The sequence below is a fragment of the Notamacropus eugenii genome, chromosome 3, assembly GCF_028372415.1.
Source record: "Notamacropus eugenii isolate mMacEug1 chromosome 3, mMacEug1.pri_v2, whole genome shotgun sequence".
Lineage (NCBI taxonomy): Eukaryota > Metazoa > Chordata > Mammalia > Diprotodontia > Macropodidae > Notamacropus > Notamacropus eugenii.
Window position 1 is genome coordinate 292478000 of NC_092874.1, and position 16342 is coordinate 292494341.

A 16342-nucleotide genomic window follows, 5' to 3' on the forward strand; every position below is an offset into this window, starting at 1 on the left:
GATCCCAGAGGCAGATCAGAAGCCGAGTCCCAGCTCTGCCCCTCATGTCCTTGGTGGCTTTGAGTAGGCCCAGCTCCTCTCTACATAGATATAAAATGAAGAGGGTGAGCTCAGCTGACGCGCCACGATCCCATGATCCTTTTCCTTCTTCCTTAGGGAAATGAAGCAGAGGAGTCCAAGGGGGTCACCAGCGAAGGTAGTGGTCTCCCTTCCTCCTCCTCCTCTCCACCTTTTCCTCCTTTCTTGGCACACCCATATGAGCATCTTCTTTCTTTTAAGAAAATTCTTCAGTTTGCAGTGAATAAAATTTACCCCCTTCTCCCTTTATTTAAAAGAAAACATCTTATCAATGCTATTTTGGGCATTGCTGCCCCTTTGCAATACTGACATCCCACTCCAAGCCTCCCTTGTAACAGAACCATTAGGCAAAAGCATTGATCACTTCTAACAGCATATGCCCCATTCCACCCCTCTCCTGGGAGGAAATAGCTCTGAGTCCATCCTCATTCTCTGGAGCCAGTGTGCCCTTCTCCCTGACACTAGGCACTCTGTCTCCTGGCCACCTTAACCCTCCTCTCTTTCTTTTTATTCAAAGAATTTGACAAATTTCTGGAAGAACGAGCCAAGGCTGCCGAGAGACTCCCCACCCTGCCCAGCCCTCCAGAAGGGTCACCCCGCTCAGCCCCCCAGAAGAAGAAGGACAAGGACGATGACTCCCTCTTTGCCTTGTGAGCCCTGTGTTCGAGGGCACTGCACAAGGGGACTGGAGGCCCCTTTTCTTTTACCTGCTAGGCCGGGGCCAGGACAGGAAGGACCAACTGGGCCTCCTCTCCAGCCTTGGCAATTAGGCTGCTTTGGGGGGGGGTTTGTTAGCTTTTATCCCAGGAGTAGCGTGGTCTGGGCCAAGACCAGGGGCCGGGGTGGGTGGCCTGGTACCAGGAGAGCAGGGTGCTTGGCTGGCCTCTTTCCTCCCCTCCCCCTCCAACCACTACCTCTCCTGAGTGTCTGTGGCATGATTGAATGCCTGCTTCTTCCTGTAGCCTCCACCTCTAGACTGACGCTTCTGTGATCTCCTCTGGCCCCCTCCTCTCTCAGGGCATCTCTCTTCCATGTACCTCTCTCCAGGGTGGCCTTCTCTGCCCCCCACCCTGGCCCTTAGCTTGAGTTCTCAATCCTCTCTGAGGATCTCCATCCCTGCTCACCCTCAAGAATGGGTGGGGCCAGCATTGTCCTGCAAGCGTCCTGTGATCCAGCCGTTGGACAATCGGTCCCCCTTCCTGCCAGCCCCCAGGAATGCTACACACGGTTCTAACTCCTCCCTTCCCAGGCTGACCCTGGCCCTCAGTCCACAGAATGAGAGAGGCCCTCGTGGGCCCCTTTCTAGCTGCACAAAGTCCAGGTACCAAAGCTCACAAGTGAAGGCACCAGGGGTCCCTGCAGAGCAAGTGCACTTTCATGGGCAAGCCCCCCTAGGCCAGGTCTGACAGCTGTGCCTTAGAGCTCCCTGGTCATGACAGCTGCCCTACCCACCTGTGTCCCCTCTCTTCCTGGAGAATGGGAGTTAACACCAGGGCAGGGCCCCACCACCAGGCAGCCAAGAACACACATGTTGAAAGAAATGAGGACCTACCTGGGCCAGGAGACTCGGAGTTGTTCATGTAACTGGGAAATTGGCCTTTTGTGTATTCCATATTAAAGGTGGAAAAGCAATGCCTCCATCCTTTTGTTAACTCAGCCCTCAGGAGGGAGACCTAAACAGGGCAAAGACCATCCCAGATGGTGGTAAGCGGGTTGGGATGTGAGCCAGAGTTGCTCAGGAGAGTTCCGAGCATCACCCAGTGGCCCCTTGAGCCTGACATGATCACACCCCAAGCAGGTGAGCCAGCCAGGCATCCTCCTGCCCAGGATGAGCCTTGGAGACCCTTTGTCCCAGGTCATACAGCTGGTGAGGACGACAGAGCCTGCAGTAGACAAGGCGTGGCCCTCAGAGCTCACCCAGGCCTCCCTGGACCCAGCACCTGCTGACACCCTGCTCTCCCCAGTTTCTCCTCTCCCACCGCACCCCCCCCTGCCCCTGGGTCCTTCACATCAGAGCTTAACTCCCTTTGCAGGAGTCTCATAGCAGAAGAGAATAGAAAAGACAAGGTAAATGATAAGCAGCTTCCACTGAGCTACATGCGTGCAAAGCGAGTGGGCTTTCTTGGTGGGCACTGAGCACCTCGTACCTGGGGCTCTGCAAGCAGAGAGCATCTGCAGGGAATACCGTGGAGGAGTTTTTCTTGATTTGGGGAGGAGCCTCCAAAATCCTTCCAGCCTAAGAAGTTTATGAACAAACACTGACATGCTATAATGAGAAAAGCATTTATTTGGCACTTACTGTATGCCAAGCACTGTGCTAGGTACTGAGGATACAGACAGAAAAGTCAGGCAGTCCTCACATTCTCAGGGGGAGACCCCACCCACCCAGCTCTTCAGGGTGCAGCAGCAAAGTCAATGGCAAGGCATTGAGTCTTGGTGGTAAATCATTCAGTAACCAACTGTCATTTGTACCCTCCCAACGAATCCCATCAATCCTCTCCACCTCCACAGCCACCTTCAGGCCTCCATCCCCTCTGATCTAGACCTGCCCCTGCTAGCCTCCACAAAGCCACCAAAAGCACAGATCACTGCCATACCCATCAGCCTCTGGTGGCACCATTACTTCTAGGGTCATGTACAAATTACTGTGGCATTCACAACCTGGCCTCAGCTTCCCTTTCCAGCCTTACTGAACATCATTCCTCTCCAAGGGCCCTGTGGTCCCACCATGATGCCTGACCTGCTTCTCATCCATGGCAGTCCCCCCTCCACTCTCTCATGCCTGAAGTGCACTTCTTTCTGACCTCTGACTCAGAATCCCTAGCTTCTGTGAAGGCTACATGGATTCTTGAAGTAAAGGTAGGACCCCCATTGTCATAGATGGTAGAAGATAAGATTATCAGGGATTGGACTCGATGGTCCTAAGGGACTTTCCAACAGGCCTTCTCTGTGAGTCCTCTATCAAGGATCTTAACCTAGAGTCCATGAGCTATCTTTTTATTTGGATACAAGGTGTCCCAAAAGTCTAGACTTGGAGATATTCTAATTTTGCTCACTGTATTTCCATAGAATGGGTCTCCTTTCTAATCCTATGTATTGTATTTGGTGCATTAAAAACATCCTTAGAAGACCATCAGAGGGTCTGTGGTACACAAAGTGGAGGACCCTTCTTTTCAGAATCGGGCCTCTGGCTTCATTGTTGTAGGGAATTCCTTGGACCAACACAGATCAGCCCCTGCTCTGTGACAGCGAGTCTGCAGAGGTAGCTCAGGCAATAAAAGATGAGCTGATTGGCCCAGGACCACACAGCTGGTATGTGTTAGACAGATTCAAACCCACATCTTCCTGTAGCTGTCAGTGAAACACTTTCTGCAAAACCATCATCTAACTTCTCATGCAGCAACCATTGAATGAGATGCCCACATTACACGAATCTAAAGTGTAAATCAAAAATTGCTTTCTTTTAGCCTCAAATGTCATGATTTTTCTTTACATTTGGCTATTTTGAAATAGACACTTAAAGACTTATTGCACACATCCTGCCGTAGTGATCACAGAATTCTGGAAATCATTCAGACTTTCCCAATCCTGGGACCTCAAGAGGAACATGAGTTACTATATTTAACAGTGTAGTTGGGGCTGCTGAAATGGGCAGGGTCTTCACTCCTACACTAGTAGTGGTCCCTCTTTCCCTTAGAGGGTCTCAGTCTCAAGAATCAGAAAGGACCTCAGACCATCCCATCCACCCCTCACCTGAATGAAAGCCTCCTCAGCAACTGAGTCTTCAAATGGACATTCCGTCTCTGCTTGAACACATCTGATGTAGGAGAGCTCACTACCTCCCAAGGCAACCCATTCCACTCGGGAATGGCTTTCATTGTTGGAAAGTTCTTCCTCAGAGCAAGCTTAAGTCTGCCTCTTTGCAGCTTTCCCCCTTCCAGATTTGGTATCACTCCTCTCTACATAGCAATCCTTCAGATAGTTGAAAAAGAGTCATCATCCCCTCTGCCCCCAGTCCTCTTTCTCAGGCTACAAATCCCTAGTTCCTTCAGCCAACCTTGATGTAATATGGATTCAAGACCCTTTGCTGTCCTAATTGTCCTCCTGCAAATGCTACTAGTAACACCAATGTGGTACTCACAGCAGCCACCATGGATATGCATGTGTATTTCCAGGGTAAATTCCCAAAATATAAATTCTGTTCCTTAAAGATAAAACCAAAGTATTTATTCAGATACCAGAAAATCAATTCCACCATGATAACAAAGAAGTTTCTACACATTACCAATAGGTAATCCCTTAGGCCATCCCTGTCTTCCCTCAATTAACCTCACTGAACAAGCTCCTTTAGACAAAATCACTCCCTCTCTCACTCATGCTAGCTGCTCTGCTCTCTCAGCTCCACTCCCTCTTCAGGCTGCACCCTTCCTGCTCCTCCCACCATGACATGTGACTCAGGCTGTGGGCTGGGCCAGAGCTCAAAGCAGGTCACATGGGCCTATTAAGGGGCAGGGAAAATCTTCAAATTCCCTTACCATTATACCACTTTAGCAAGGTCCTTCCTAAAATATGGCACCCAGAACAGAGAATAGTAATCCAGTCATGGTCTGAGCAGGACAAAATTCAATGAGTTATCACCTCCCTAACCTGGAAGCCAAGCCTCTCACTTCAGCTTCAGAGCCATGTTCTGGATCTCGTTACAGCCCTCCATCCACATAGTCGATAGAGTGTGGGAGAGGAGTAAGGAAGACCTGAGTTCAAATCCAATTTTTGATACTTCTTGGCTGTAAGAACTTGAGCAAGTCATTTAAACTCTCTGCGCTTCAGGTTCCTCATTTGTAAAAGGAGAGATTGAGCTGGCTGGCCTCTAGAAATCTCTGCGTTCATTGGTATCATCACCCTTAGAGATCACAACATTTTTGTTTCCATCATCCCTCCTGGCTTCTCCTTACCTCGTAGACAAAAGGCCAACTCCATGAGGGAGGTTTTGTTTTTGAGTTCCTAGCCCCAGCAGTGCCTGGCACACAGAACGCACCTAATTAATGCTTGGTGATTGATGGGCTTGGTTTCATCATATCAGCTTTTACCAGTACCCCTTGCCTCTCCACACGCTCACTTCCTCACCTCCTATACAGAAAGACACACACCTTACCATATCTGATTTGCTGTCCACAAAAAACCAAATAACATAGCAAATCCATTTGGAGTCAACATTCATTATGGCTCTATGACCCAAGAATGCTCTGGAGCCAGAATAAGGAGCTGACATTGGTTGCTGAGTCTGCTCATTAAGTCCTCAGTCATCTTATACAAGTCATTTCATTTCTCTGAGTCTCGGTCTCCTCAAATGTAAAATCAGAGGACTGGACCTTGATCCATGCTCATCATCCATTGCACTGTGGAAAGTACTGGGTTGGGAGTCAAAAGTACTGGCCTGGGAAACCTGAGTCCTAGGTCTGATTCTCCCACTAACTTCCCTCTTGACTTTGGACACGGCCTTCAATTTCCTTGTCTGTAAGATGAGAGACTTCTGGTTAGATGATCTCCAAGGTCCCTTCCAGCTCTGAAATGTCAAAATGCTAGAGTGTCTTGAGACTCTCAGGTGCCAGGACTGGAGTCAGGAACATCCAAGTTTAATTCTGGCCTCAGACATTTATTAGCTGTGTGACCCTTGGCAAATCACTTCACCCTGTTGGCCTCAGTTTCCTCATCTGGAAAATGAGCTGTAGAAGGAAATGGCAAACCACTCCAGTACCTTTGCCAAGAAAACCCCAAATGGGCTCACAAAGAGTCATATACAGCTGAAACAACTGAACCACAACACAGACTCTTGTTGGGCAAAATGCAAGAGCTTTGGGGCAATTTTTCTCCGTGCTATATGGAGGCTTTTTCCAGTTACTTGTAGCTCCAATAATGGATATTTGTATTCATGTTTTAAGGTTTGCAAATCACATTATTTAAAAAAAAATAGACTATTGGTAATATAAAAATTAAAAGCGTTTGCACAAACAATCAATATAGTTAGATTAAGGAGAAAATACAAATCAGAAAAAGTTTGCAAATCACATTCTTCACATCTTCATGAAGTAGGTGGGGAAATTAGGACCTCCATTTTACAGAAGAAGAAACAAAGGGTCAGAGAGGTGGCTTGCCCAGGAGCACACAGCCAGTAAGTGTTGGATGCAGGAGTTGAAGCCAGATCTTCTGACTCTAGGTTCTGCCCCCTTTGAACTATGATTCCATAACTTATGCTTTCTACTTATTTTACCATAAGATAAATGGGTGTATTACTATAGCTAGTCACTCCAAAATCTTTAATCAGCTAACAAGCCTTAAGGACCTACTATGTGCACTGGGCAGACAAAGGGAAGACAAAACAGAGTCTCTGCCCTCCAGGAGCTCATCATCTAGTGGGAGAGACAACATGCCAACAACTACATACAAGGAAAACACATACAGTTTAAATGGAAGGTCATCTCAGAGGTAAGGCACCGAGTACTCAAGCACGAAACAGACCTAGCAAAGGGAGATGACTTGCCCAAAGCTGAAGTACTTAGCAAACAGCCCCACCTTGAACTGAGGCCATGAGGGCCTACAACTGGCCAGGACATGGATCATCTAGCCTGGTTGTCCAAAGTCACCCCAGTAGGAAGAAGGCAAATACATGGTATCCCCAGCATCTGATACAGTACCTGGCACAAGGATACTTGTTGGTCAACTTGTTGATACAGTTTGTATTTCTCTATGGATGTACACTTTGTCCTAGGTAGAGAAGGGACCTCTGAGGTCATCAAATCCCAACCACCTCCTTTTACAAATGAAGAAACTGAGGCCCAACCTCCAGTCCAATGCCTTGCTCATGGGAATAGGGACTAAAATCAGAATTTAAGCAGCATAAGACACACGGAAGTGAGGAGACTCCCTCTACCAATGCAGGCCAGCTTCTCTGCAACTTTTAGTCTCAGAGAACATCCTGAGGGCACTGGCCCAGGATAACACAGCCTCTGTGTGTCAGAGGGAGGATTTGAACTGAATCTTTTTATTTACAAAGTCAGGCTGCCTCTAGGCTTGTGTATCACAAGTGCCTAATATACACGGGTTGAGTTCAATTTAATAAGAATTAAATCAAATCGATCCCATGACCCCCTTCTGTGCTTTTTCTTTAAATTCTGGTGTGTTTTGAGAAAGCTGAGCCAGTGGAAGGAAACCATTAGGCCTGGGGGAGGGAGAGAGGGTTCAGGTTTCCTGGAGACTCCTGGGTTTGGGGCCCAGGACTGCTTTAAACCTCCCACCAACGGCTCACTTTACAGCTCACAGGAAGTGAGCCCTCCAGACTAAAGTAGAACCAGATGCTTGGTGGAGCCTGCCCTGGCCACCATGAACAAGGCAGAGGGGCCTGGAGGAGTCCCCAGGGGAGGCCCCCTGGCACCTGGCTGCAGGCTGGAGGAGGCCAGGCAGCTGAGGAAGGGGGCCCCAGCAGGGAGGGGAGGCTGGAAACCACCAGCCCCACACAGAAACCATAGCCCTCCCCACCTCATCCATTCTTGGACTGGAGTTACAAGACAGGGGAGGGGGACGGGTCCTTCCAAGCTTTGGTGCAGTGGTCTAGAGAGCAAAGAGAATGGATGGGGGAGGGGGAGAGAGCAGGAACTTGGTAGGATACCACCAAGGACTTAGCTCACCTCTCCTCCCAGCCCCCAAACTGCCAGGAAAAATACCACAAGCATCCCTCCCCAGATCCTGCCTCTCCTTCTAACCACACCCTGTCTTTGACTGCTAATTTCTCTACCTATCCTGTGCTCTGGATTCTAAGCTCTGGGTCAGAGAAACCACCACATTTGAGAGCTGGAAGGACCCTTATCCATCCTACACATGAAAGTCCTTCCCACTACAAGAACACAAGCTCTCAGGTCACAACACTGCCTTTAGCCCTGACTCTTTGTCTCTGGCACTATTTCTGCCTTAATGGATGGCCCCACCTCTAGCTCAGCCTGCTGAGCCCCAGCCCCCCCTTCCTTCATCTCTTCTGGGCCCCTGGAGGGTCTCCTTAAGTCTCTACCCATCTACAGCATCTGTGATATGCCCAGTGCTCTGAAGGCATACCAAGGAGGATAAACGAAAGAGATTTGGAGTCACAGGACCTGGATTCAAATTCTGACTTACTTTAGCTTTGAAACAGCAATGACCTTCCTGGGCCTTAGAGCTTTTCTCTAGGGAATGAAGGGGTTTAATTCGATATAAGACTCAGCCTGATTCCCTGATTTTTATGAATATAGTCAACATAATTGGTTTCCTTTGTAATCTCATGCATTTCATTTTAAGCATTTAAAAACACGATTCTGAGAAAGGACCTATAGGTTTTATCACTGCTCACCGGGTCCAGGACACAAAAAGGGGGAAGGCCCCCTGCTTTAGACGATGTCTAAGAGCTCTTTCAGTCAACTAACCAACCAGCCAGAACTTATTAAGCGCCTCTCATGTTTTATTCACTGGTGACACAAAGACAAAAACAAGCTCAAATTCTGTCACTATGATGCTACGATTCTGTCTGCAATATCATAAAGGCCTCCCCAGCCAGGTCTTGCCTCTAAAGGGCCTGAGACTCGCTGACCACTAGATGGCAGCAGCACCCCACCGTGGGCAGAAGCCTGGTCAGCAAGCACAGGTTTTAGAGCCCTTAGACATCATCTCCCACGCCCTCCCTTTAGAGACGGAAAACCTCCAGCCCTAAAAGCAGACATCCTCGGAATGGCTCGGAGTTCTAGAGAGCTCTAACCCTGGCAGAGCAGAGAAAGATTCCCTCAGGCACAAGTGGGGGCTCTGGGTCTCTTCCCCTGCATGGATTCCATGCTTCTCACACCCTTCTCCCCACTCCTGTGGCTAAAATGTTCTTAGTTATTGCAACAGCCTCCTTGCCAACCCCTCCCTCCCTAGTACCTCCTCCATACTGCTAAAAAAGTGAACTGTCTTACACACAAAACTGTCCACATCACTCCACTCCTCAAGCAACTCCAATGGCTCCCTACTGCCTGTAGAACAAAAGAAACACTCTTTTTTTTAAAAGCCACAAAACCTGGCCCCAAACTGCATTTCCAGCATGACAGGATATTGGTCCCCCCCCCACACACACACACACTCCCACCCTCTCAGATAGCCAGGCTAGCCTTCTCTTTTGTTCCTCACACAGGAAACTCCACCTCCCTTCCAGTGCCTTTGCCCTCTCCCTCCCCCAAGCCTAGAAGGCATTTCTTCCTCATTTCTCTTCCTTTAAGATGCAACTCAGCATTATCTTCTGCGAGAAGATTCTCCCTGGATTCTCCCCGTAACTATCTTCTACTTAAAATAACTACTTTATAGTTAGGAGGACCTGAGTTTGAATCCTGCCTCAAACAAGTTATAGCTGTATTGGGTAAGTCATTTAGCCTCTGTTTGCCTCAGTTTCCTCATCTGTACAATGGGGATAATAATAGCACCTACTTCTTAGGGTTGTTGTGAAGATCAAAAGAGAATACACAAACACACATATGTATGTATGTATGTGTGTAAGTATGTACACATGCTATATACACACACATCTATGTCGATGTAGTATATATACATATATAGTATAATGTGTATACATGTATATGTATGTATACATACACACATATAATGCTTTGCAAACCTTAAAGCACCGTATAAACAACCACCACTATCACTATTACTGGGCCGCTCAGTGGTGCAGTGGGTAGAGCTCTGGGCCTGGAGTCAAGAAGATTCATGGTCATGAGTTCAAATCCAGCTTCGGATACTTACTGTGTGACCCTGGGCAAGTCAGTTCACCCTGTTTGCCTCAGTTTCCTCATCTGTAAAATGATCTGGACAAGGAAATGGCAAACTATGCCAGTGTCTTTGCAAAGAAAACCCCAGTGAGGTCACAAAAAGTCAGATACGACTGATGACAATTATTAACACTTCTGCTACCATCATTATTACTTGTATTTATCATATATATCAACCTCTGTTTAGAGAGAGACTAACAGATATGCAGACAGACTGACCTACATATGAACTTTCTGTCTCCCTCATGGGAATGTAAGCACCTGGTGAACAGAGATTGTTTCCTTCTTAGTCCTTACGCTGCCAGTGCCTGACATGTGGGAGACACTTGGTAAATGCTTTTCCAGTGAGCAATTCTGTTTCTACTTCTGATACGCATCACCTGGAAGACCTTGGGCTAATCAATGAATTTCTCTAGGTCTGGTTCATCGTTCGTAACAAGAGGGAGATTGGACAAGATGACCTCTAAATCTCCATTCTATGGATAAAGTGCAGAACCAGTCCCCTATTCCTTCCCCTTAGGACTGGCCTCACTAAGATTTTTCCACTAAACCAGTATGAGTATCATAACGGAGGAAGAGCTCTGAACCACTGTCCAAGACACCTGAGTTCTAGCCTAGTTTGCCACTACATTGATACTGGACCCAAGTCATTTCCCCTCTCAGAGCCCCATGTGTACATTTGATGGCATTTCCTCGTCTTCTCCCCTCCCTCAGAGAATGGTTCAGAGTGTTCTATTGGTCCACATCCCCAAAAACCACAGCTCATGAGCCCCTACCAATGTGATTCCCTTTAATAGTCAGCCAAAGGACAATTGGTCCAAAGCAAAGGTATTTAATGAAATAGCATAAAACGATAGGCAACATTAAAGCACTTCCACCACTGACTTCAGTGTGTTCTCCCACAAGTATATATATAAGGAATGCAAGTACATAAATATAAATACGAATAAAGGGAATTCAAACATACATACAGGGAACACAAATACATACATATATGAATACAAATAGGGAACTCAATTACATATATGGAGAACTCAAATACAGATATGTAAATACAAATATAGGTAACGTATACACACATATGAATGCATATATTGGGAAGGCAAATACATGTATAAATGGTTGTTGTCCTTCATTCTTGAAGAGGACCAAAATGACATCACCATGATAAAGTGAAATTTCAATATGTCTGACTGTGGCTGACTAGACCAATACGAGCTCAGAATGCTCTACCATAGACTGGGCACAGATAGTCCGTATGAATATGTGAATATCCCAAATTTGTGCATCCTGTGTTTACTTTGTGCTATCTCAATTCTGCTTTGCTCATAGAGCACAGCACCCTTTCTGATGTGGGCATGCCATGCTGAGCAGTCCTGTGCCAGTGTCTCCCATGTTGCACAGTCAAATCCAAAGTTCTTGAGAGGAGACCTTGAGAGTGTCCTTATATCTTGTCTTCTGGCCACCATGTGATCATCTGCCCCATGCGAGTTCTCCAAAAAAGTCTTTCTGGCAATCATCCATTTTGTGTTTGAACAACGTGGCCAGCCCATTGGAGTTGCACTCTCTGAAGCACAGTTTGAATACTTGTCAGTTCAGCTCGAGCAAGGACCTCAGTGCCTGGTATCTTATCCTGCCAGGTGATCCTCAGAATCTTCCTAAGACAGTTCAAATGGAAGCGATTCAGTTTCCTGGCATGGTGCTGGTAGACTGTCCATGTTTCACAAGCATACAACAATGAGGTCAGCACAATGGCTCTGTAGACCTTCAGTTTGGTAGTCAGTCTAATACCTCCTCTCTCCCAAACTTTTCTTTGGAGCATCCCAAATACTTGAGCTAGCTCTGGCAATGCATGCATCAACCTCACTGTCAATGTGTACATCCCTGGAGAGTACACTACCAAGGTAAGTGAATTTATCCACAGCATTCAAAACTTCTCCATTTGTTGCAATTGATGGTTCCACATATGGATGGTGTGGTGGTGGCTGATGGAGCACCTGTGTTTTTTTGGTGTTAATTATTAGGCCAAAATTAGCACAGGCAGCAGAGAACTGATCCATACTTTGTTGCATCTCAGCTTTAGAGGCTGCATTGAGTGCACAATCATCTGCAAACAGAAAATCATGCACCAACACTCCCTCCACTTTGGTCTTGGCTTGTAGCCTTTTCAAATTGAAGAACTTACCATCAGTAGAGTAATTGACTTTGATGCTGTGTTCATCCTCATTGAAAGCATTTGACAACAAGGCTAAAAATGTCATGCTAAAAAGCATAGGAACAAGCACACAGCCCTGTTTCACTCCATTGGTGACTGGGAAGGCATGAGAGCTTTGTCCACTATCCAGAACCTGGGCAAACATGCCTTCATGAAACTGACATACTATACCGATGAACTTCTCTGGGCAACGAAATTTTGACATAATTTTCCATAAGCCTTCATGACTAACAGTGTCAAAGGCCTTGGTCAGGTCTACAAACATTGTGTACAGACCTGTGTTCTGCTCCTGTCATTTGTCCTGGAGTTGTCAGGCAGCAAACACCATATTGACTGTTCCTTGACCTTTTCTGAAGCCACACTGGCTCTCAAGTAGATAACCATCCTCCAGATCAAGGGTCAGCCTATTATGAAGGATTCTAGCAAGAATTTTGCCAGCAATGACTAAGACAGAGATCCCCCTGTGATTGTCACAGGACAATCTATTCCCTTTACCCTTACAGAGATGGACAATGGAGGCATCCTTGAACTTGAACTTCTGGGGGATAATCTCCTCTTGCCATATAACCTGGAAAATTTCAGTCAGTTTTTGTATGAACAATGGTCCCCCTACCTTGTAAATCTCATCTGGGATAGACTCAGCACCAGGTGCTTTGCCACATGAAAGGAGCCTAATGACCCTCAAAACCTCTTCTTCAGTTGGAAGTTCAGCTAAGGAGGGATTGACTTCAACCTGAGGTATATGGTCAATTGCCTCAGCATTGATTGATGATGGTCTGTTGAGAACACTAGGAAGTGTTCAGCCCATCTCTCTAGGATCATGTCCTTATCACTAATCAATGTGGCTCCATCAGCACTGAGTAGTTGTGATGCACCATAGGTTTTTAGTGCATAAATAACTTTCAGGGAATCAGAAAAGCGCTTTGGATTGTTACTATCAGCATAAAACTGAATTTCATCTGCCTTGTTGCTGAGCCAGGAATCTTACATCTCTCTAAGCTTTGCTTGTACTTTACTTTTGATGGAATTAAATGCTTCAAACATAGAATAGAATACATACATATATATGTATATATATGGAACTCAAATGCATATATATAAATATAGGGAATTCAAAAACACGTACACAAAAACAAAGACACAATTATGGAGCTTGTGACAAGGACATACGTATGTGGGAGAACTCATGTAAGGGAAATGTGAGGCCTGTGTACACACACAGAAGGGCAGTTCAAATCACTGGCCCTCCCAGCTGCTGATTTCATCCAAGAATGTCCAGATGTTGCTGCAGCTTCCAGGCCTGTTCCTGCTGGTCTCGTGTCTTCTTCCTAATATCACTCCTGTGGATGCTGGAGACTTGTCTGAAGGCCCCACACAGTGTCTTCTGGATATGCTCAGCTATCTCAAGCTGCTGACTCAACAGAAGTTCTTAGGGAGCTGTTCCTCAAGGGAAGAGTTGGTTTTAGTTGTTGTTTTCTGGCCACAGTTCTTTTGGAAAAGGAAGAAACTCTTACCTTAAACAACAAAAAGCTGGTGGGGAGTGGGGGAGGGTTGAGGGAAATCTCAGCTTTGGGGTTTGGCTATGTGGCCTCTCACTTCTCAGGAAATTAACAGCCACACAGCACATCTTACTTACTTTAAGGTTTACAAACAACTTTAAAAATATCCCATTTGATCCCCATAAAACCTATGGAAGGATTATTATCCCCATTTTACAGATGAGGAAACTGAGGTAGATGGTGGTTAAGTGATTTGACCAGGGTCACGCAGCTAGTAAGTGTCTGAAGCCATATTTAACTCTGATCTTCTTAAACCCAGGTCTGGCACTTAGCTAAACCACTAGTAAGTCTTTTCTTTCAATCAAACTTCCTATCTCGGGACTTGACAGGTCTCTATGGGCAGCTTCACTCTAGCTAGCCCATGGGGACCACACCACATTCAAATTCTAGAGATTCAACCGTAAGCTATATAAGGGCAATTTGCCCAAGAACCTCCCCCAGCTCTGGAAATCAGGGTTCTCCAGTTCTCTGAAGCCTACATCTCTTCTGTCCCCCTGCCCCCAAAACATGAGTAAGGGTGGAAAAGGCTCAGAGACAAAGTTAAATTCAAAGGCAGGATCATTCTAGTCCTTCCTACTGGCAAAGCCCATTTATTGACCTTTTGTGTGTAGGCAAAGCTGTAAAGGGGCTTTGGATATACCCTTTACATGAAAAGGTTAGGTCACATTGATTTCTAAGGTTTCTTCCTAGTCTAGATCCTAAGATCTAACCGGAAAGTTAAGAAGGAAAACAGGAATTTGCTTGACAATGTCATTTCCTGCTAAACTTGGAACAATGACTCAGCAGGCACCAGAGACAGCATTGTGCATTGGATGGAACACAGACCTTGAAGTGAGAGAAGGGTTCGAGTCCTGATGGCTGCTCACTTCTCTGTGGAACCCCTTGATCTCTGGATCGGCAAAAATGAAGGCTTTCACTTAACATGCATTCATTAAACGCCTATTACATGCCAGGCTAACGTATGTATGTCATTAAAGTTTACATTACAGCACTTCGTGATCAGAATGTAACAGGTGTCTTAAATTCCATCTGGAGTCTGGGACCCAATGTACTGAGAATGGGAAAGGAAACAGAGAGCTCAACTATAAAAACTGGTTTAGAATCATCAGGTTAAGAGCTGGAAGGAACCTGAGGGATCATCTATCAATTGCCTCATTTTACAGATGAGGAAACTGAGGGCTGGAGAAGTTAGGTGATTTTTCCTGAGGTCTCGAAGGCAGATAGAGGCAAAGATGGGATCTATTTCTCCAAATCCAATTCACTTCTCCAAGGTCCTGCCAGGGGTGAGCCTGAGGATACCTAAGGGCAGCTCTTCCTCTACCATACACACCCCAGGGTGGGATCTGGGGCCCAGAGGGGACACTATCTGTATCCTCCAACAACAAAGAAAGCAAATCATAAGACTTAGGCCTGGAAGGGACCTTAGAAATCACCTCACCCAAGTTCTCTGATTTTATGCTTGAAACCCTGAAGCCCAGAGAAATTATTCAATTTGCCTAAGGTCACACACCACAGATCATTGAGTGGGAGCTAGGAGGGTTCTCAAATAGTTATCTGGTCCAATCCCTCATTAAACATATGAAGAAACTGAGGCCCAGAGACTTGTCCAAAGTTACACAGTACTTGTCATTAGTGAATGTCAGAGGTGGGATTTGAACCAAGGATCTCTTATCACGCAGTTTGTGGGGCATGGTTGGTGACATCATTAAGTTAATTAAGGTGCTTATTAAAAGTGGCATGTGAGAAAATTTGGAGTGCCATGAAGCCTGGGGTTATGGGAAGGGATAGTGTGCATGACGTTCTGTCCCACCAGCCCCCTCCTCTTTCCAAACTTCTATCCCCAGGGCAGGTTTCCCTGGGTATCCAAGATTTCGGGGAACACTGACTCAGAGGGAGCCCAGAACCCCAATTCAGACCTTAGACCTCTCACCCTGAGCTCTTGAACATTATCCCCATTGAGAGCCTCCTCCTGAGGATGATGCCAGTGAGGATTAGAAAGTTCCAGCAATACTAAGAAGAGTCTAGAGCAAGAATTATGCCCATTTCACACAGAAGGAAACCGGGTCTCAGAGAAGTAGGTAGACTGTCCACAATTCAGAATAGCTAGAAAGCATCAAAACTAGGTTTCCAGACAAGGTCTTTTGACTGGTGCCTAAATTTGCCTCTCTGTAGCACACACCTGCTGCTCTTGGTTCTGTACCCCAGCCAAGCTGACTAAAGCTAAGCCCTCCTCCAAACCACAGGCCTCCCAATACCTGAGAACAGTTACACGGGGACGGAAGCCAGGATTTCAATACCTACCTCACTGAAGTGACCTGATAATCAGGTGAGTTAATGCATGTGTGAAATACTTGATAATCCTAAATAGATACATACATGAGTATTCCTCCACAAATGTCCTCCCATGGTGCCTTGTTACATAGTGGCAGTCACCCTACATTCTAGAATGGTCACAGCAGGGGTAGGTCCCAGCAAGTTGAAGAGGCTTTGAATGCAGGGGCAAGTGATGAGCTGTATGTCTGAGGATCCACCTTAGCAGAGAAGCCCATTCCAGGTCAGCTGGTGTGATAAGTTCTTTGGGCTGTAAAGCCTGGGTCACTGTACGAGTGACGGGAAGACCCTCAGAGGAAAATCTGGATCTTTTAAAATGTCAAAGTAATATTCCTGTT

General features: G+C 46.3%; 1 protein-coding gene across 6 annotated transcripts in view; it reads left to right on the forward strand.

The window, feature by feature from the left end:
- Nucleotides 1–1710, forward strand: part of TOM1 (target of myb1 membrane trafficking protein) — a 48392-nt gene extending 46682 nt beyond the window's left edge. For 3 of the 6 annotated variants that reach the window (XM_072655866.1, XM_072655869.1, XM_072655871.1), the window contains 2 exons: nt 157–199; nt 596–1710. In XM_072655866.1, the coding sequence (XP_072511967.1) occupies nt 157–199; nt 596–732 (180 nt within the window). In that variant the 3' untranslated portion in view covers nt 733–1710. The remainder of the gene's footprint in view (nt 1–156; nt 200–595) is intronic. The other 3 variants (XM_072655867.1, XM_072655870.1, XM_072655872.1) reach the window with 1 other exon arrangement.
- The last annotated feature ends 14632 nt before the right edge of the window (nt 1711–16342 follow it).